We start from the raw sequence: 18,867 nt of genomic DNA, 5'->3' as shown, positions 1-18,867 counted from the left end.
ATGATAAATCACAAATCACTAAACACAGAATTTTTAAATACACTGATATTTGCATTAACAAGTATGCAGAATGTATGCTAATGTCTACAGTGCAATTGAGAGAAAACATGCAGATTTACTTATTTTCACACACAATTTTAAAACACTGAAATTTATCAGTAAAATATATTTAAAGTCTAATTTAATTGTGCATATGGGATTTAATTACAGACTACTTTTTTAAAACTAAGTCGAAATTTAAATGAAGTATTACTAAATTCTAAAGAAAATATGTTTATAAAAATCCAATGTGGGAATTAAAGGATAAAAATTATGAGGCAACATAAAAGGATTAATGGCAAAATCAACTCAATAAAAAAGCTTAAAATTTTGAAAAACAGTCCAACATGAATTTTTTCACAGTAGGTAACTTCTAACTTAAGTTAAAAATATTATAATCCATTAATCAAAGAAAAATGAACTTAATAGGTTTTTCTTATGTGACAGTTTTAGTTTTAACACAGTTTGCAGAACTGATCATACTATAAAATGCTATTGAATACCAAGAAATATATTAAAACATGGTCGCTAATTCCAACAGTCTCTGTCTTTATGAAAAACCGATGTTAAGGCATCTTTCCTTATACCAATAAGTTACTTTAAAAAACTAAGTTCCATTTCAGCAGAATTGCTACTTTCATCACAAGGAAAAAGGACTAGATTAATACAACTGGAATACCAATGAACTTGATTCTTAAGAAACAGTCGAAAAAGCATGTAGAGAAGGTATCCATAAATCTTCACAGCGTAGGAGTACTAGGGTTAGAAGACAAGGCACACAGGAAACAGCACTCTGCAGAACAGATCGTGGTTTTATCCGGCTCTGCCTTCCATTAGCAGTTTGGCTTGGAGACAAGTCAGTTAACTTTCAGACTTTTAGTGTTTCCCTCAGTCAAGTGAAGGAACCCTGGTGATGCAGTGGCGAAGCACTAAGCTGCTAAACTAGAGGTTGGCCATTGAAACCCACCAGCTACACTGTGGGAGAAATATGTGGCAGTCTGCTTCCGTAAAGATTTACAGGCTTGGAAATCCTATGGGGCACTTCTACTCTGTCCTACAGGGTCCTTACGAGTGGGAATCCATTCCACAGCAGTGGGGTTTTTTTCTTTTTTTTCTGTCAAGTGCACTCAGACTCTTCTGTTTTAAAATACCAAAATTCTACAGTATCTACAAAGTTGGAAAGAACAAGCAGCAGCCCTGGGGAACATAAAATAATGGCAGAAAAAACAAAATTCTTGTAACCTGCCATTCACCAATATAATATTTCCAGAGCTGAACTCTGAAATCTTTGAAGCATGCCTGTAACTTGGGTTCTATCAGTGAAGATCTAGATACCGTATTCAGAATGTAACTCTCTCCCACAATCTTACATTTTTCCTCCATCTGCTCCTCCCCACCCTGCTTCATTCTCTCTTCTGCTAATCTTAAGTAGAAACGCCCGCAAACGTTGTAAGCTTAACGATCAAATCATCTTAAAAGATTTTTTCCCAATCACATATTATCTGCTTCACTATAATTCCTCCCAAATGGGCGAAATTTCATTAAGAGAATGAAAAATGTTAACAAACGACTTCAGAAAGAGGAAATATACCAGGCCTCTTTTTTTGTTTGTTTGGCTTTGTTTTGAGTTCTTAAAAAAATGTAACGGAAAGATGTGTCCAAATCTATTCTCTTAGGAATACGAATACGTTACCCACCCAATGAAAAAACAATTCTGCTGGTTCATTTCCCTGCTACAAACAGCTGCATTGTCAGTCCCTTCGTAGCCCGCTCTTCATCTAGTAATTTCATATTGATCACCTTGGCAGCGTTTGGGCTCCAGCAGCAGGCACAGTCCCTGCTATTCAGGACCTTACATTCTTCAAATAAAACTCAACTAAACACCCAAAGCAGATTCTACGACCTAGACTACACTTCTTCCCGCCCTGTGTTAGGCAGATATTTATTTATTTTTTTCCCCTTGCATAAAACGAAGGGGACCATACCAAACCCTACACTTGGATTTCAGGACAATGAAACCGACAGGAAGCCACTCTCTCCTCCCCCGGGTTTACTATGGAGCTGGAGCCTACGCGGTTGACATCGCCAGGCGGGGTGCGTGACACCACGTCTTCCACGCCCTCCAACTGCGTCCAAAAGGGCTCCTCGCTCGACCTCCCCCAACCGTCCCACACCCCAAAACCGACCACACGAAAAGGACCGGCTCTGTCCGCTGCCCCAGCAGGGCTGCGGATCTGGGAAAAACCCCCTCCCCGCGCCAGCGCAGCCATTCCCTCGGGCCCTGCGTCCGCACCCTCCACAAACCGCTGCTGCTACGGGGGTGGGGGTGGGGGTCGGGGGTCGGGGGTGCACCGCACAAAGCCGGCGGGGGCGCTGGAAACGACTCTAGACGTTTAGGGGAAGAGAGGCAGTGGCCCGGAGAAGGCCGGGCTGGCGGCACGACAGGGGGACCGGTGCGGGGGACCCGGGGTGGCGGACCCGGGGTGGGGGACCCGGGGTGGGGGATGGGAGGGGCGGGGGACCCGGGGCGGGGGATGGGAGGGGCGGCCCCGCCGAGCCCCTGAGGCGGGCGCGGGGCGGGGTGGCGGCGCCGCGCGGAGCATCCGGGAAGCGCCCCCTTCGCCTCCCGGCCCCGCACCCCGAGCCCATGCCGCAAACCCGAGGCTCTCCCAGGAAGAGGAGGTGGAAAAGCGGCGGCGGCGGCGACATCAGCAGCGCCGAGCCAGAGCAGCCGAGCGCATCACTTACCCCTGACTGTGGCGAGAGGGACCGGACGGTGGAGGCGGGGCGCGTCGCGTCCCGTGAGTCTTTCGCACGCCGTCCTCCTCCCACCCCGTCGTCGTTGTCGCTGTCGCTGCTGTCGAGCTCCGGGCCCCTCAGCTCCGCTGGGCAATAACGTTATTCCACACACGCCCCACACATAGCGGTAACGGCAAAGAGCGACCGGCTAGTGCGCAGGCGCCTTGGGAAAGGGCGAGGAGCCGAGCCCTATCCCCTCCTCCTGCCCTGTCCCAACAATCCCTTACTGCGCAGGCGCCAAGACAGACAATGAAAAGGGGCTGTGCGGAGGGTCTCACCCACACGCTATTTCAGCTGCCCACTGCGCAGGCGTGTCCCAAGAACATCTCGAACAATGAACACGACCCAGGCATTCGCGGAACCGCAACCAACAAGGACTACAGTTCCCAGCGAGCAGTGCGCTAACGCCAACGGGAGGTCGGGTCGCCGGGCAAGCTAGGATTTGTAGTGTCGGCCGCCTTCACAAGCTAGACTGTCTAGGCTGTTCGGAGATATAGAGCTTCTTTTTCTTGAGAATTGATTTGGCCTTTGTGACAAATTTCAAGGATGAAAAGATTCAGAGCTTGTCATTTGAGTCCTTCAGAAGCCTTAGAGGTCAGCCGCGTATTAGAACATTTCGAAGACTCCCAAGGCCGACCGTGAAATCTTTCCGTCAGTTAGGTGGTCCAGACAGAAGGATGGCATGAAGGCCGAGCTATAGGAAAAGGGCGGGGCCTCCAAGCTGTTTCTTGGCAACCGGCTCTGGCAACCGAACCGCCGAAGTTGCTCCTGGAGCGCGGTGTTCTCTGGGAATTGTAGTGTAGTTGGAAGGGCTTAGTATCTCGAGGCTGGAGGTCCTGAGCCTGTGGACTACCACTCCCGACGTCCACCATTAGGGCCAGTGGGTGGGAAGAGCCCCCACGAGCTCCGTCCCGGGTTCCAAGCTCCCCAGTGACAGCAGCTGCAGGAAGCAGGCGGGCCCTCCCCAGGCGGTAGGCCTGTTCTCTGAGCGGAGCCCTCTGGACACGTCCCACTTAACTCCCATCTTGGGCCCCGGGTCCGGGCATGGCGAAGTCCCCAGGGAACTCTGCCGTAGAGGAGATTCTAGGGCAATATCAACGGAGCCTCCGGGGTGAGTTGCTCCGAACCTCTGTGCCCCAGCCCCTTGGTACCCAGGGCCTCGTGGACGGGAACTGACCAGATGCGTTTCCTGACACCTTGGTTAAGCCCCAGCCTGGCTGTATAGGAAGGAGATGGGCGTTGCTCTAATCTTTAAGGAAGGATGAAATCGTATGAGTTTGTTTGACGGTTGAGCGGCGTTGCTTCCCTTGATTCCACCCGAACCAACTCTCTGATCCTGATTTAGGCATCTTTCTCAACCAGTGCCAGCAGAAACTTGTGGACAGCTCTATGTCACTTTTGCCCAGTTCTCATACTTGGCTCTTTAATCCAATTAGTTTCTGATTCACACTTTTTACACATTCAAATTCTGATTTAGTAAGATGAAAGTGATTTATTGGATGGGGGAAAAACAATAATAATGGTTTTAATCGAAATAGCTTCTATTTAGTGGTCTAGGCTATTTACATACATTAGCTCATTTAAAACTTACAGTAACTTTATGATTATTCCTATTTTACACATGGGAAAATCGAGGCTCAGAGAGGTTTAATTACACGCTAAAGGCCACACGGCTGGTTACTGGCAAAGCCAGAGATTGAATTCAGTCCTGTCTTCCTTCAAAGCCTGTCCTTTTGTTTGTTTGTTTTAATCATGTCACAATCACTGTTACTGCAACCTTATTCATTTAATTCAGATTATTTTAGTACAGTTTCCCATAAGTGAGTATCTATGGAAGTGATGGTCATATTTGTAGTAGATGGCTCTGCCATCTTGGACAACTTATATAACCCTAGAAAGCTCAGTTTTGTTTTTTTAAAGTAGAGGTTGATGTATTGTCTACAGGGTTAAATGTGAGGAGCAAACAAAATAATCCATGTAAAGCAGAAATTTTCCTACTTGTTTTTCCATGGTACCCCAGGGTAAGAACTACATTTTACGTGGGACGTACACATGGGGCAAATATAACAAATATCGCTAAAGAAAACTTATTCTATTACGTGTAATAGACGCTATTTTCCATTATGTTTCATTTGCATAACCCACAGTTGGAGAAAAAAAATTATTTAAACTATTTAGAACATTGACTCGTTTGGTAAATGTTCACTGCCTACTGTGTTTACACATGCTAGGTGCTGGGGACACAGTAAGGAACAAGCAAGGTCCCTTCCCCAATGGAGTCTCTGGAATAGTGGGAGATAAAGATGATAAAATAATTACAGATTATTATAATAGAAAATAAGGGTAAGAATCAGTGCTTGGCACTTAAGAAACAATCATTAAATGTTAGCTGCTATTTATACTTGGTCCTGCAACAAAGTGAAGATTTTTCTAGGAGATTACAAAGTTTATCTTCTAGTAACTCTAGACTTTATAAAGGTTATTTATTGTTTACAGCTGTCAACAATGTTACAACCTGTCGACATTCTCAATATTCAACCTAGAGGAGTAAAAGAATCAGTCTAATGATGTTTCAAGCATTGTTAGATATTTATATGATCACTTAAAACTTTTCGTTTGAAAGCAAGAAAAGTACTGCGCTGAATGAATGGTTCTGCTTAGTTTTTGAGGTTGGTAACATTTTTTGGCCTCCATAAAAGTTTCTCCTAATGCTTTTGACGTAATTTTGAGCCTTTATCCAAGCATTGGAAACTGTTTAATATTAGACATTTTGATACAGTAAAAGAGTTAATTGTAAATTAATGTTGCAGTAATATGCTACAGTGGTACTGCTTTCAGTAATCAAAGAGTAAATAATTTTCTTTTGAATGTAACAAAATTTAAAGTCATTTCATTTAATGTGATAACAAAATACTGAAAACATATAGCCAGAAGGCAAAGAATATAGTAAAACAGTGTTTAAATCCTACTTTTAACAGTGTATCAATAAACGGGACCTGAATTTATTGTGGGTTTTTAGGATTTATTTTATTATTTATTTAGTAGCATTTTTTAATTTTTATTTGTTTATAGCACAGCTTCTGTAAGGAAAGAAAACATAACTGACTCTAAACGTACCACTCATTTAAAGAGTTACTCATTGCCTTTGAGCCTGTTCCTACTCATAGTAACCCCACATGGCAGAGCAGAGCTGTTCCATAGGCCTTTCTTGGCTGTAACCATTATAGAAGCAGGTCACCAGGCCTTTCTTCTGCAGTGCCCCTGGGTGGGTTCGAACCATGAAAAGATAATGCCCTTTAAGACAGAAATTTGTATTCCCATATAAAGTATGTTAGAGTTATTTTATATGTGGCACTTCATTATTTTGAGTGTGCCTAATAATTTAAGAATTATGTTAGTATGCAATCAGATAAATTGCGGCTCGAAATTCGTTTGTCTTGTATTGCTTTTGTTGATTTATTTGGTTTTGTATATTCACCACTGTTTTCCCAAAATGCCTTGCCTAGTTCATGCTCAAAGGAAGGCTAATAAATATTCTTGGTCTTCCGTGACAATTATTTCTCTTTTATTAAATAACTGTACATGTCAACATTACTGATACTCCTTCATTTATGTTCAGCTAGGAAATAAAAGGGACCCCTGGGTGCCTCAGTGGTAAGAGCTTGGCTGCTAACCAGGAAGTCAGCACTTCAAATGCACCAGCCTCTCCTTGGAAACCCTGTGGGGCAGTCCTGCTCTGTCCTTTAGGGTCACTATGAGTCAGAATGGACGCGATGGCAATGGGTTTGATTTCCATTTTTTGATTAGGAAGTAAAAATGCTAAATGCTTTCGCAGTTTTCCATGATAGTTCTTCCATTTTTATAGATTTTCTTAATTACTTTAAATATAATTTTTTGTACTATTATAGTATTTTAAGATTTTAAAGCTCTGACGTGAAAAGCAGAGTCAAAGTTTACTTTTTTGCTTTCAAAACTTAAGTGGAATTTTTCCTCTCCTTGATTCTGACTGTCCTGGAACAACCATGGAAGCAGCATGCCCATCTGCAGATGCCATTTTCACCTCTCATCCTTTCCTTTAAACTTTTAAATGCAGTCCTTGTTTGACCCCTCAGAGAATAGCTCCTGGTTTGAGTTGTTTGTGGCCTCTCAGCAAGAAATTGGAGAGGTTCAGTGATTCTTCTTTGATATGAGAATTCTAGCAGAAAAACTTAGTTACCTCACAGTTCTGTAATATTGTACCGACATAATAAGTTATCTCAAAGTTTCCAGTGTGATTTAAAAAGAAAAAAAGTGGGCATATCCCAGGTGTTAATCTAGAGTTGGAAGTGATTTGGGAGGTCTCCTGGCAGTATATTTAGGTGTCGTTCACTCTTATCTTCAATTATAAGTAGTTATAATTCAAGGTACACAGAGTGGCTGAGAACTATATTAGTAACTGGGAAGGATAACAAATGCCCCTCCTCTAATTTAAATTCAATGCACCATTATATAAAGCTATGAGGTTTAAAATAAACTACTTTGGGGCCAAGAAGGGGTCAGAAAAGCAAGAATAACAGGCAATCCAGGATCTGGTTTTAAGTTCTGTAAACTTGAGTGTAGGAATATATTGGACTAGCTAGGAAGAGTCTGCCTTAGTCTGGAAGCTCAGCTGAAACCTGTGTTCCATGGATGACCCTGCTGCTATCTGAATACTGGTGGCATAGCTTCGAGCATCGCAGCAACACGCTAGCCCCCACAGTACAACAAACTGACAGGCACGTGGGAGCTAGGAAGAAGGACCCCGCAGTCTACTTCAGAAAAGCATTAGCCAGTGAAAACCTTATGAATAGCAGCGGAACATTATCTGATATAGTGCTGGAAGATGAGCCCCCCAGGTTGGAAGGTACTCAGAAGATGACTGGGGAAGAGCTGCCTCCTCAAAGTGGAGTAGACCTTAATGATGTGGATGGAGTAAAGCTTTCAGGACCTCCATTTGCTGATGTGGCATGACTCAAAGTGGGAAGAAACAGCTGCAAACATCCATTAATAATCGGAACCTGGAATGTACAAAGTATGAATCTAGGAAAATTGGAAATCGTTAAAAATGAAATGGAACACATAAACATCAATATCCTAGGCATTAGTGAGCTGAAATGGACTGGTATTGGCCATTTTGAATCGGATAATCATATACTCTACTATGCTGGGAATGACAACTCTAAGAGGAATGGTGTTCCATTCATCATCAAAAAGAACATTTCAAGGTATATCCTGAAATACAATGCTGTCAGTAATAGCATAATATCCATACGCCTATAAAAAAAAAAAAAAAATTTTTTTTTTTTTATAAGGAAGACGAGTTAATGTGACTATTATTCAGATTTATATACCAACCACTAGGGCCAAAGATGAATAGAAGATTTTTATCAGCTGCTGCAGTCTGAAATTGATCGAACATGCAATCAAGATGCATCAATAATTACTGGCGATTGGAATGCAAAAGATAGAAAGAAAGAAGGATCAGTAGTTGGAAAATACGGCCTCTGTGATAGAAACAATGCCAGAGATTGAATGATAGAATTTTGTAAGACCAACGACTTCTTCGTTGCAAATACCTTCTTTCACCAACATAAACGGCGAATATACACATGGACCTCGCCAGATGGAACACACAGAAATTAAATTGACTACATCTGTGGAAAGAGACGATGGAAAAGCTCAATATCATCAGTCGGAACAAGGCCAGGGACCAACTGTGGAACAGACCATCAATTGCTCATGTGCAAGTTCAAGCTGAAACTGAAGAAAATCAGAGCAAGTCCACGAGAGCCAAAATATGACCTTGAGTATATCCCGCCTGAATTTAGAGACCATCTCAAGAATAGATTTGACGCATTGAACACTAGTGACTGAAGACCAGATGAGTTGTGGAATGACATCAAGGACATCATCAATGAAGAAAGCAAGAGGTCATTGAAAAGACAGGAAAGAAAGAAAAGACCAAGATGGATGTCAGAGGAGACCCTGAAACTTGCTCTTGAGCGTCGAGCAGCTAAAGCAAAAGGAAGAATTGATGAAGTAAAAGAACTGAACAGAAGACTTCAAAGGGCGTCTCGAGAAGACAAAGTAAGGTATTTTAATGACATGTGCAAAGAGCTGGAGGTGGAAAACCAAAAGGGAAGAACACACTCGGTGTTTCTCAAGCTGAAAGAACTGAAGAAAAAATTCAAGCCTCAAGTTGTAATAGTGAAGGATTCCATGGGGAAAATATTAAACAATGCAGGAAGCATCAAAAGAAGATGGAATACACAGAGACATTATACCAAAAAGAATTAGTCGATGTTCAACCATTTCAAGAGGTGGCATATGATCAGGAACTGATGGTACTGAAGGAAGAAGTCCAAGCTTCTCTGAAGGCATTGGTGAAAAACAAGGCTCCAGGAATTGATGGAATATCAATTGAGATGTTTCAACAAACAGATGCAGTGCTGGAGGTGCTCATTTGTCTATGCCAAGAAATGTGGAAGACAGCTTCCTGACCAGCTGACTAGAAGAGATCCATATTTATGCCTATTCCCAAGAAAGGTGATCCAACCAAATGTGGAAATTATAGAACAATATCATTAATATCACGTGCAAGCAAATTTGCTGAAGATGATTCAAAAACGGCTGCAGCAGTATATGGACAGGGAAATGCAGAAATTCAGGCCGGTTTCAGAAGAGGACATGGAAGCAGGGATATCATTGCTGATGTCAGATGAATCCTGGCTAAAAGCAGAGAATACCAGAAGGATGTTTACCCGTGTTTTATTGACTATGCAAAAGCATTCGACTGTGTGGATCATAACAAACTATGGATAACGTTGCGAAGAATGGGAGTTCCAGAATACTTAATTGTGTTCATGAGGAACCTTTACATAGATCAGGAGGCGGTTGTTCAGACAGAACAAGGGGATACTGATTGGTTTAAAGTCAGGAAAGATGTGCGTCAGGGTTATATTCTTTCACCATACCTATTCAATCTGTGTGCTGAGCAAATAATACGAGAAGCTGGACTATATGAAGAAGAGTGGGGCATCAGAATTGGAGGAAGATTCATAAACAATCTGTGTTATGCAGATGACACAACCTTGCTTGCTGAAAGTGAAGAGGACTTGAAGCACTTACTAATGAAAATCAAAGACCACAGCCTTCAGTATGGATTGCACCTCAACATAAAGAAAAGAAAAATCCTCACAACTGGACCAATAAGCAACATCATGATAAAGGGGGAAAAGATTGAAGTTGTCTAGGATTTTATTTTACTTGGATCCACAATCTACAGCCACGGAAGCAGCAGTCAAGAAATCAAAAGACGCATTGCATTGGGTAAATCTGCTGCAAGGGACCTCTTTAAAGTGTTGAAGAGCAAAGATGTCACCTTGAAGACAAAGGTGTGCCTGACCCAAGCCATGGTATTTTCAATCGCATCAGATGCATGTGAAAGCTGGACAGTGAATAAGGAAGACCGAAGAAGAATTGATGCCTTTGAATTGTGGTGTTGGTGAAGATTATTGAATATACCACGGACTGCCAAAAGAACGAACAAATCTGTCTTAGAAGAAGTACAGCCAGAATGCTCCTTAGAGGCAAGGATGGCGTGACTGCATCTTATATACTTTGGACATGTTGTCAGGAGGAATCAGTCCCTGGGGAAGGACATCATGCTTGGCAGAGTACAGGGTCAGCGGAAAAGAGGAAGACCCTCAACGAGGTGGATTGACACAGTGGCTGCAACAGTGAGCTCAAGCATAACAACAATTGTGAGGATGGCGCAGGACCGGGCAGTGTTTCATTCTTTTGTGGATGGGGTCGCTATGAGTCGGAATCGACTCGACAGCACCTAACAACAACAACAACAAGCTAGGAAGAGAGAGTGCTAGAAATGCAATGTCCTAAACTTAGTAACGAAATCATGTCTATTAGTGCTGTATTAGGTATGGATAGCATTTTTTATTGTAAAAATGGCACAGTGGCAGTGTCTGATCTGCTCTAACTTTACAAGGGAGGAGGAGAATCAAGATCAGTAGCCCAAAGCTGATTCCTATGAGGTGGAGGTCAGACATACCTCCTCTCTCCAACCTTTTTTACCAATTCTGACACCAGCCGTCCCTCCCACAGCACTCTCTACTTCTCTGCTGGCTTTGAAATTTTGTCACAATGGCCACACAACTCACAGACAACAGTCACAATTATGGGATTTATTAGGGAAGTAACAAATGACAATTCAGGATCAGAAACAACTCAGAATACAGTACTTTGATCAGGACATCTTCTTCCCAGCCATGCCCGCAGGCAGGCCTCTGTCTGGCCCTCAGCCTCTTGGCCTGGCCTCTGCCCTGGTGGGAAAAGTGTAACAAAGCTCTTTAGCTCTGCTTGTTAAGTGCCAGAAGCACCCCACTGGTTCAGTAAGCCTCAGCCTGAAGGCACTCAGTTCTCTTGCTCCGTGGGTCGGCATGCCCACTGTAGCTGCCTCTTTCAGCGGGCCTGAAAGCCCACTGCAGCTGTCTCGTGTTGGCTGCCTGGTTCTGCTGCTGCCGTTTTTCTACTGCTGGATTCTGCCATGCTTGCCACTGATTCCCATCATCTCTGGTGTTACATCTCTGTCTCCTCGGTCTAGGAGGTTCTCAGCACAGGGACCCTGGGTTCAAAGGACATGCTCTGCTCCCATCTCTTCTTCTTGATGGCAGTGAGACCCCCTCTCCTGCTCTGGGGTTGGCTCACTTTAAGCCTAGTGGGATGACAAAACTGACCAATTCCCTTGTTAGGGTCCCATACACCTTATTTGCATGGTCCCACACAATCATTTTGTGGGAGTTACTAGACTCACAACTAGAAAAGACCATATAAAAGCAATTCACTGCACCACAGTTGTTTACCTAGTTCCTAGCCACCTTTGTTCGAGTGGACACGCACACAAAAAAAGAGAGAAACATGTAATACGTCAGGAACACAATTTCTTTTTTATATACATTTTATATGCTGTTCCCCTTTTTCTTTCAACATTTTTATGTTTCAGTGTTTTGATTGAATTTGATGGAAGTAATATGATGTAGTAGAGGGTGAGAGGATAGGACTAAGAACCAGGTCTCGAAAATCTTTGTTGCCTTGCTAATAACCATTTGTGTGACCTTAGAAAAGTTAATGAACTATTCTTAGGTTCCTATTTCATCATCTATAAAATAAAAGGTTTGGACAGATGTGGGAATTATTGTCTTTAGGAGCTAGACAGATGGCAAAATGTGTGATGGAATCAGTGGAAGACAGTAGGGAATGGGGAGACTTATGTCTGTTTTGGACAGTTTATGCTTTTTATTTAAAAAATTCAATTTCGTCTTTGCTCTCTCTATCTTCCATCCCTGCCTTTTTTCTCTTTTCCCTTACTCCCTCTCTTTCTTCCACATTGTGCTGGCTAAGAAAAACACACTGAGAGCAGGCTCATCCTCCAGGCCCCAGTTTCTGACTCCTGGATTTTTAATGTCCCCTCCATCAATAATTGACTCGATGGCACTGGGTTTTCCATCAATACTATTTTAGCGCATGTGGATGATAAAGGCTGGATTTCTCTCACAAAAATGAGAGTAAGGAATTAAACTAGGTATAGAGAAAGTGAGAAGATGAATATAGGAAGGGAATGTATAATTTTAGAGATGGTCCTTTTGTTTGTAAGTTGATGTAATTCAAGAAAAACTATGATAATGATATTCTGTGTTTTACTTGTATATGATTAGCACTTTTCTTCAAATCCCACAACATGTTTTTCTCCTGCTAGGGAAGGGCCCACATCTGTAGTCTTATCAGCCAATAATTTTGGTAAGTTAGCCAGCAGTGATATCATTTGGACCTTTGGCTCACTTGAGAAAACATGTGTATAAATTAAGTAAAAGTTCTTTTTGTCAGTTTTACTCAGAAAACTTAAATTTCTGATTCTAATGTTTCCTTTGCTTTTCTCGAATGTTTTCTGAATATTTTTTGTGTTTTTTATTATATATAAAGAATATATAAGTATAGGTATATATAAATATAGAGTCCTGGTGGTACAGTGGTTAAGAGCTCAGCTGCTAACCAAAAGGTCACAGTTCAAATCCACCAGCTACCCCTTGGAAACCCTGTGAGACAGTTCTACTGTGTCCTGTAGGGTCACTATTAGTCGATTTTGACTTGACAGCAATGGGTTTGGTTTTTGTTTTATATATAAATATATGTGTGTGTGTATATATAAATATATATATAAAACATATGTACTATATAAATATTAAATGTATATATATGTATATATATATTTATATATTCTCCACAGCTAGTATTTGTAGTATTTGTTTTACTGTCAGTCTAATTGAGACCAAATAGCCAACAACTATGTGATTCAGTGTTATGAAATTGTAAAGACATTTTTACTTTTTCTTGGCTATGAAAGGAATAGACAATTGATCTCAAGCTTCTGAATTAATTATGTTCTCTCTTTGGATGTTTAAAGACTTCTGCTCTGGTCACTTCAGTGGTCTGTGCTAAGGTTTCACCGTTTTAGTTATTGACACTCTTCTCAGGATCCAAAGGTAGAGAAGGTGGCATGAAATGTACTTGTGTACTTGCCAAAGTGACCTTGATTATGGAGGAGCTTCATTGAAGCCCACGCCACAAAACATAAACCAAACCCATTGCTGTCAAGTCAATTTCAACGCATAGCTACTCCGTAGGACATGGTAGAACTGTTCCATGGAGTTTCCAAGGCTGTAATCTTTAAGGAAGAAGACTGCCACATTTTTCTCCTGCAGAGCAAGTGGTGGGTTCTCATTGCGGACCTTTTCGGTTAGCAGCCAAGTGCTTAACCACTGTGCCACTAGGGCTCCTTTCAAAGCCCACTGACATATTGTAAAGAATGAATAACTGTGGTAGCTTTGAAAAATGATGGTAAATATTGCTTCATGTGTTAAGCCTTGAAACAAAATAAAGCTACGTATTAATACTGAGCTCCAGATTACAATGGCTACAACACCCTTCGGAGCCCTGGTGGTGCAGTGGTTAAGAGCGTGGCTACTAACCAGAAGGTTGGCAATTTGCATCCACCAGCCACTCTTTGGAAATCCTATGGGGCAGTTCTACTCTGCCCTATAGGATCACTATGAGTCAGAATCGACTCGACAGCAATGAGTGTTTTTTGTTTTTTTTTTTTAATAATGCCTGTCATGGTAGTGAGGGTGGCAGGTTATGCCCTACCACCACCACTGCTGTGACAGAATAGCTCTCTGTCCTGCCTAGCTTTCATCAAGAGTTGGCTGCATTTACAGTGTAGTAATCTCATGGATTTGATGGGAAATCTTTCCTCTAGGCTAATTTGGTAACCGTTGTGTTGATCTAGGCCCGTGGTTCTCAACCAGGGATGATTTTGGGGTAGAGACCAGAATGCTGCTAAACATGCACAGGACAGCCCCTACCACAAATAATTATCTGATCCAATATGTCAGTAATGCTGAAATTAAGAAACTCTGATCTAGAAGTAGTAAGACTCTGCTCATAGTCCTTGCTCTGCAAGAATAATACTTAAGAGTAATTACAATAAGGACACAGATTATAATGGCTGGTGATTTCACCTATGTTCTTCTGCCATCCTGGCTAGGATTACTTCTTTATGAAAAGTGACAGGTGCGTAAGCCCTGTCAGTTGATGCCAAAGAGATACCAGGTGTATCCCTCAGAATACATACAGCCAATCTTCTTGATTTGCCAAAAGCCATACATCATTAATGATCTACAGAGTGCTTTCTTAAGATCTTTATATTCTTGTTCAGATTATCTTTCACTCTTGGCGCCAAGCACTTTAGCACATTTTTTTTTTTTAGCTACGGCATTGGGTATTAGAGTCTTATGATTGTATTTTCTTTGAGGTTTTCCTGTTTCTGCATAGTACTTTTAATCTTTTTCTCCTGTTATAACTGCTGTTTACAAAGCTGGCTTTGTCTGACCTTGGATTATGCTGTTTTATCTTGGTGTGCTACCTGTCAGCCCCCTAGTGAACAGTGACAGCAATCTTCTGAACTAGGCTGAGGCCCAGTCAAGTGTGGACAGACACATATATCTCTTATCTTGCTCGGTTTCATTTTTCTGCCTTTCGGCCCTAGTCTAAGCTTGTGTGGGGAACTGCAGTGCCTCTCCTATCCCCGCCTAAGGAGGTATGCTTCATTGCGTGCTTTCCCAGAGACAGCTGGGTGCTTCACAGGGTGTGGTTTCCTCTCCCTGTCACTAAGGCAATTTGCTTTCACGTTTCCCAGTACAGATGGGGGCTGCAGAAATTAATAATTCACACACGATGTATAAGTGGTGATCCTTCCTAGACTGAGATATGTTTGCATTTTGCTTGAAAACATCTTGGTGAAGAGAAGCCCATCAGTGAGCTAGGAGTTAGAATGTACAAAACTAGATTAGGAAAACAAATAATAGAGACTTAAATTAGTTGGCAGTCATCAGCCCAATAACCAGTACTCATTGTACTGATAAATGTTTGGATTGCAGAATGGCAGTAACGTTATTTATTACATAATGTTCCAGTGAGTCTATGGGGCTCACAGGCCCTGTTTGTATTTGTATTTATAATTACCTTTTTTCTATTCAGCATGCGGTGGGGGGCACTGGGCTAAGCGGTGCTGGGGATAAAAAATCAAAATGCGTGTGAAATACCTTACTGCCCTCTCAGTAGAAAAGACAAATGAGTATTCTTTCTACACCTCTTGGTTGTAGATAGAGAAAGCTGTGTCTCACTAGCAGTGGCATACGAAATGATAACCGGAACCTCCTGTCTAATCTGGTTGCCTTAAGTGTAAGCAGCAGGTAATATATCCAGGCAGTAATGCTCTTAGTGAAGATCGGGGGGCTCCGGTTACAGTGGCTCCAGTTGAAGAACAATGGTGTCTCATCTGTGTTGAATGATCTAAGAGTTATTATCTTTCAGGATTAACCGTTTGTATGTTAAAGTGTATAATTATGTTGCTCTATATGTATTTGAAAGCACTTACCATGTTTTGAGATGTAGAACTGAAATAACTTAAAATACCACTCACCTCTTTAGTTTTAGTTTAAGGGCACAGTTCTTGCACGTTCCTCCTCTGCCTTTTGTGGATCAGTTCTTTGATTATTTCCTTTGTTCCTTTCCAGAAAGTTGTTTAATATCTCACTCAGTATTTTACTTAATACTGTTTTCATTGTACAGTTTAACATGTGTATGAATGCTATAAATTCTAAAAGATTAAACAAGAATATTAGAAAAGGGATTAAAAGAGTTCATAAAATTCTGCCATCATTGTAATCTAATGAAAGAACTCTATAGGGATTTTCAACTATGCAATTTTTTTTCAGATTTATTCTTTTTCCTCATATAGCTTTTCATCAGATTAGGTATAAATAAATAATTATCCTTTTGTCTTAGATGTGAAATCATTTGATAGCTCCACAGAGCACGCTTTTAATGTTAGTCAACCCATCAGTTTCCTTCCTAATGGATGCAATAAAGATAAGTGCTTGCTTTGTACATTTAAGTACATAAATCTAAAGCTCCAAGAGCTGAATTGCTTTATCATGTAACACCCTGATTTTCCTTTCTGATTAATAAGTCTCTTTAGAAAATACTACGTTATTAGAAAACCGTTGCTCCTTTTTATTTTAATAAAACCAGGAACGCATCTTATCTGGACTTTTCTTAAACTCACGATGAGTAAGCAGAGGACAGAATTAGTTAATAAAAATACTTAATTCGAGACAGAGAAAGATCTGTCTGTAAATAAGGTTGGTGTAGGAGAAAATGTAGTGATAAATTCACTGGATCTCTTGTGTAGCTGAGTAATATGAACCCTGGCTTGGAAGACCTGTTTTCTTTAGTTTCATGCTTGTCTTAGGCTGGCTTCTTTAGAGAAGCAAAACCAGTAAAGCATATAAATATATAGAGAGAGATTTACTGAAGGAAATGGCTCATGCAGTTGTAGAGGCTGGAATATCCCAAGTCCGTGATTCAGGATAGAGGCCTCTCCTGCTTCACATAGCCACAGGGGCTGGCAAACCCAAGGTCAGCAGGTCAGAGGGTAGGGCTCTTGCTTACAAGCTGTGAAGATCGATGAATCCCAAGATCAGCAGGCAAGACCGCAAGTAAGCTGCTAGCTCAAGTCCCGAGAACTGGAGGTCAGATGAACAGGAACCAGTAACAGGATCCAGAGCAAGCAAAAGCCCACAAGCCTTGCCAGAACGTCCACTTATATTTGATGCAGGTCACATGCCCAAGCGCCCAAGGAAACTCCCAGTCAACTGATGGGCTACTCACAGCAGATCCCATCATGGAGGTGATCACATTATATCGAATCTCATCATGGAAGTGATCACATCATACGACTGCCAAACCACTGAGAATCATGGCCCAGCCAAGTTGACACACAACCTTAACCATAACGGTACTCAAGGTAGAAAATGAAGTGTTATAAGTGAAGAAACTATGTTAGATATTTTGTAACATAGGGTGTATTTTTAACTTCAGTAATGTGGTTATTTTTTTCTGTTCCGAATAGCTAGATGTGCTGTTGGGGGTGCTGAGCCTGTCTCATTCTTTATGTAGTTTCAGGGCTTCTCATCTGAAAATTTAAAATTAATGAGCCTGGAGAAAATGGGGCCTGTTTTTCATAGTCCAGTAGAATATATGTTTATGAATAGGTTCCTATCTCGAAGGTACTGAGTTATATGTGATTGGTACCAAAATATATGTGTATTTGTGACTTTCTTAGGCTTCCCATATAGGTGGCAAGGAATAAATAGGTGCTTCTCCTCTTTTTTCTCCTCTAAAGGGCACAAAAAGAAATAGTCCTAAATTGTTAAAGAAGGGTCTAGGTCAGAAGAGAGCAAGAGCTTCTTGGCCATTATTGTTACATGTCTCTCTTAGGGAAAGTTCCTCCTCTGAAGATCTTAAAAAATTAGTTTAGATGGAATCCACATGAAATAGTTTTGCAAATAGCTGGGGATGTACTTATATGAGTTTCATCTTTTTCAAATACAAATGTCTTTGTGATATGTATGTAAATGATTTGTGAATCAGTAAATTAAAAATAACTTTCAAGTACAGATGTCAAAATTTGAAAATGGGGACTAAAATCTGGGCCTCTGCTGTACTATGCAAAGCATATTCTTTTAGTTATTATTTACTAGATAGAACCCAATGAAATTAATCATAAGAGATTAACAGGAACAAGAAATTTAAACCTGAAAAAATAACTGGACCTTAATTAATGAAACTATCAATTGATTACCTGGTTCTCCAGTTGTTGTAATGCAAAAATATCCATAACCAACCAAAAACCCATTGCCATCAAGTTGATTCTGACTCACAGCGGCCCTGCAGGACAGAGTAGACCTGCCCCACAGGGTTTCCAAGGAGTGGCTGGTGGATTCAAACTGCCAACCTTTGGTTAGCAGCCATAGCTCTTAACCTCTGTACCACCAGGGCTCCAAAAATATCCATAAGGGGGGTAAAATTTTTAGTAATGTTATCACCAGTGTGTTTAGTATAGTTCTGTTACTAATGTAAGTAATACTTTGCTGCAGGCCCTTTGTTAAAAATGTTTGTAGGTGAGTATTTCATTGAATAATTATTTCTGTTATCTATTACTGTGTAACAAACCCGACTCCAAAACTTAGGGGTAGAAAACAGCAACTACAACCATTTTATTGTCTTCCTCAGATCTGTGGATTGACTAGACTCAGCTAGGCAGTTCTTGTGGTCTTCCTTGGGACCCCTTTCACAGTATTGCAGTTAGATGGCCTCTGGTACTGGAGTCATCTGGAAGCTAGATGGGCTATTGGGAGTGCTGAGCCTGTCTCCTTCTCTGTGTAATTTCAGGGCTTCTCCTCTCCACGTGGCCTGTTCACATGGTCTGTCCAGTAGTCAGACTTCTTATTAGTGGCTTAGGGCTCCCAAAAGCAGGCATTACAAGAGAGAGGAAGCGGGAGCTACCAGTCATTTTAAAGGTGAGGCCTGGATCTG

At 41.5% G+C, this 18,867-nt stretch overlaps 2 protein-coding genes across 17 annotated transcripts in view; one reads left to right on the top strand and one right to left on the bottom strand.

Moving 5' to 3' along the window:
* The window catches only part of CEP170 (centrosomal protein 170), a 133,542-nt gene extending 130,331 nt beyond the window's left edge, over window positions 1–3,211 (bottom strand). For 6 of the 10 annotated variants that reach the window (XM_049868119.1, XM_049868113.1, XM_049868116.1 and 3 more), the window contains exon 1: window positions 2,788–3,205. The gene's annotated coding sequence lies outside the window, so the exon portion shown is untranslated. Of the gene's footprint in view, window positions 1–2,787 lie in introns of all 10 variants that reach the window. The other 4 variants (XM_049868123.1, XM_049868122.1, XM_049868120.1 and 1 more) reach the window with 4 other exon arrangements.
* A 456-nt stretch (window positions 3,212–3,667) lies between these two features.
* SDCCAG8 (SHH signaling and ciliogenesis regulator SDCCAG8) overlaps window positions 3,668–18,867 on the top strand; it is a 242,418-nt gene continuing 227,218 nt past the window's right edge. For all 7 annotated transcript variants that reach the window (XM_049868130.1, XM_049868124.1, XM_049868126.1 and 4 more), the window contains exon 1: window positions 3,668–3,949. In XM_049868130.1, coding sequence (XP_049724087.1) covers window positions 3,883–3,949 — 67 coding nt within the window. In that variant the 5' untranslated portion in view covers window positions 3,668–3,882. The remainder of the gene's footprint in view (window positions 3,950–18,867) is intronic.

This window comes from Elephas maximus, chromosome 24 (assembly GCF_024166365.1).
Source record: "Elephas maximus indicus isolate mEleMax1 chromosome 24, mEleMax1 primary haplotype, whole genome shotgun sequence".
NCBI classification, from domain to species: Eukaryota; Metazoa; Chordata; class Mammalia; order Proboscidea; family Elephantidae; genus Elephas; species Elephas maximus.
Note: the sequence above shows the minus strand (reverse complement) of the source record. Positions and strands in the feature narration are given on the sequence as shown.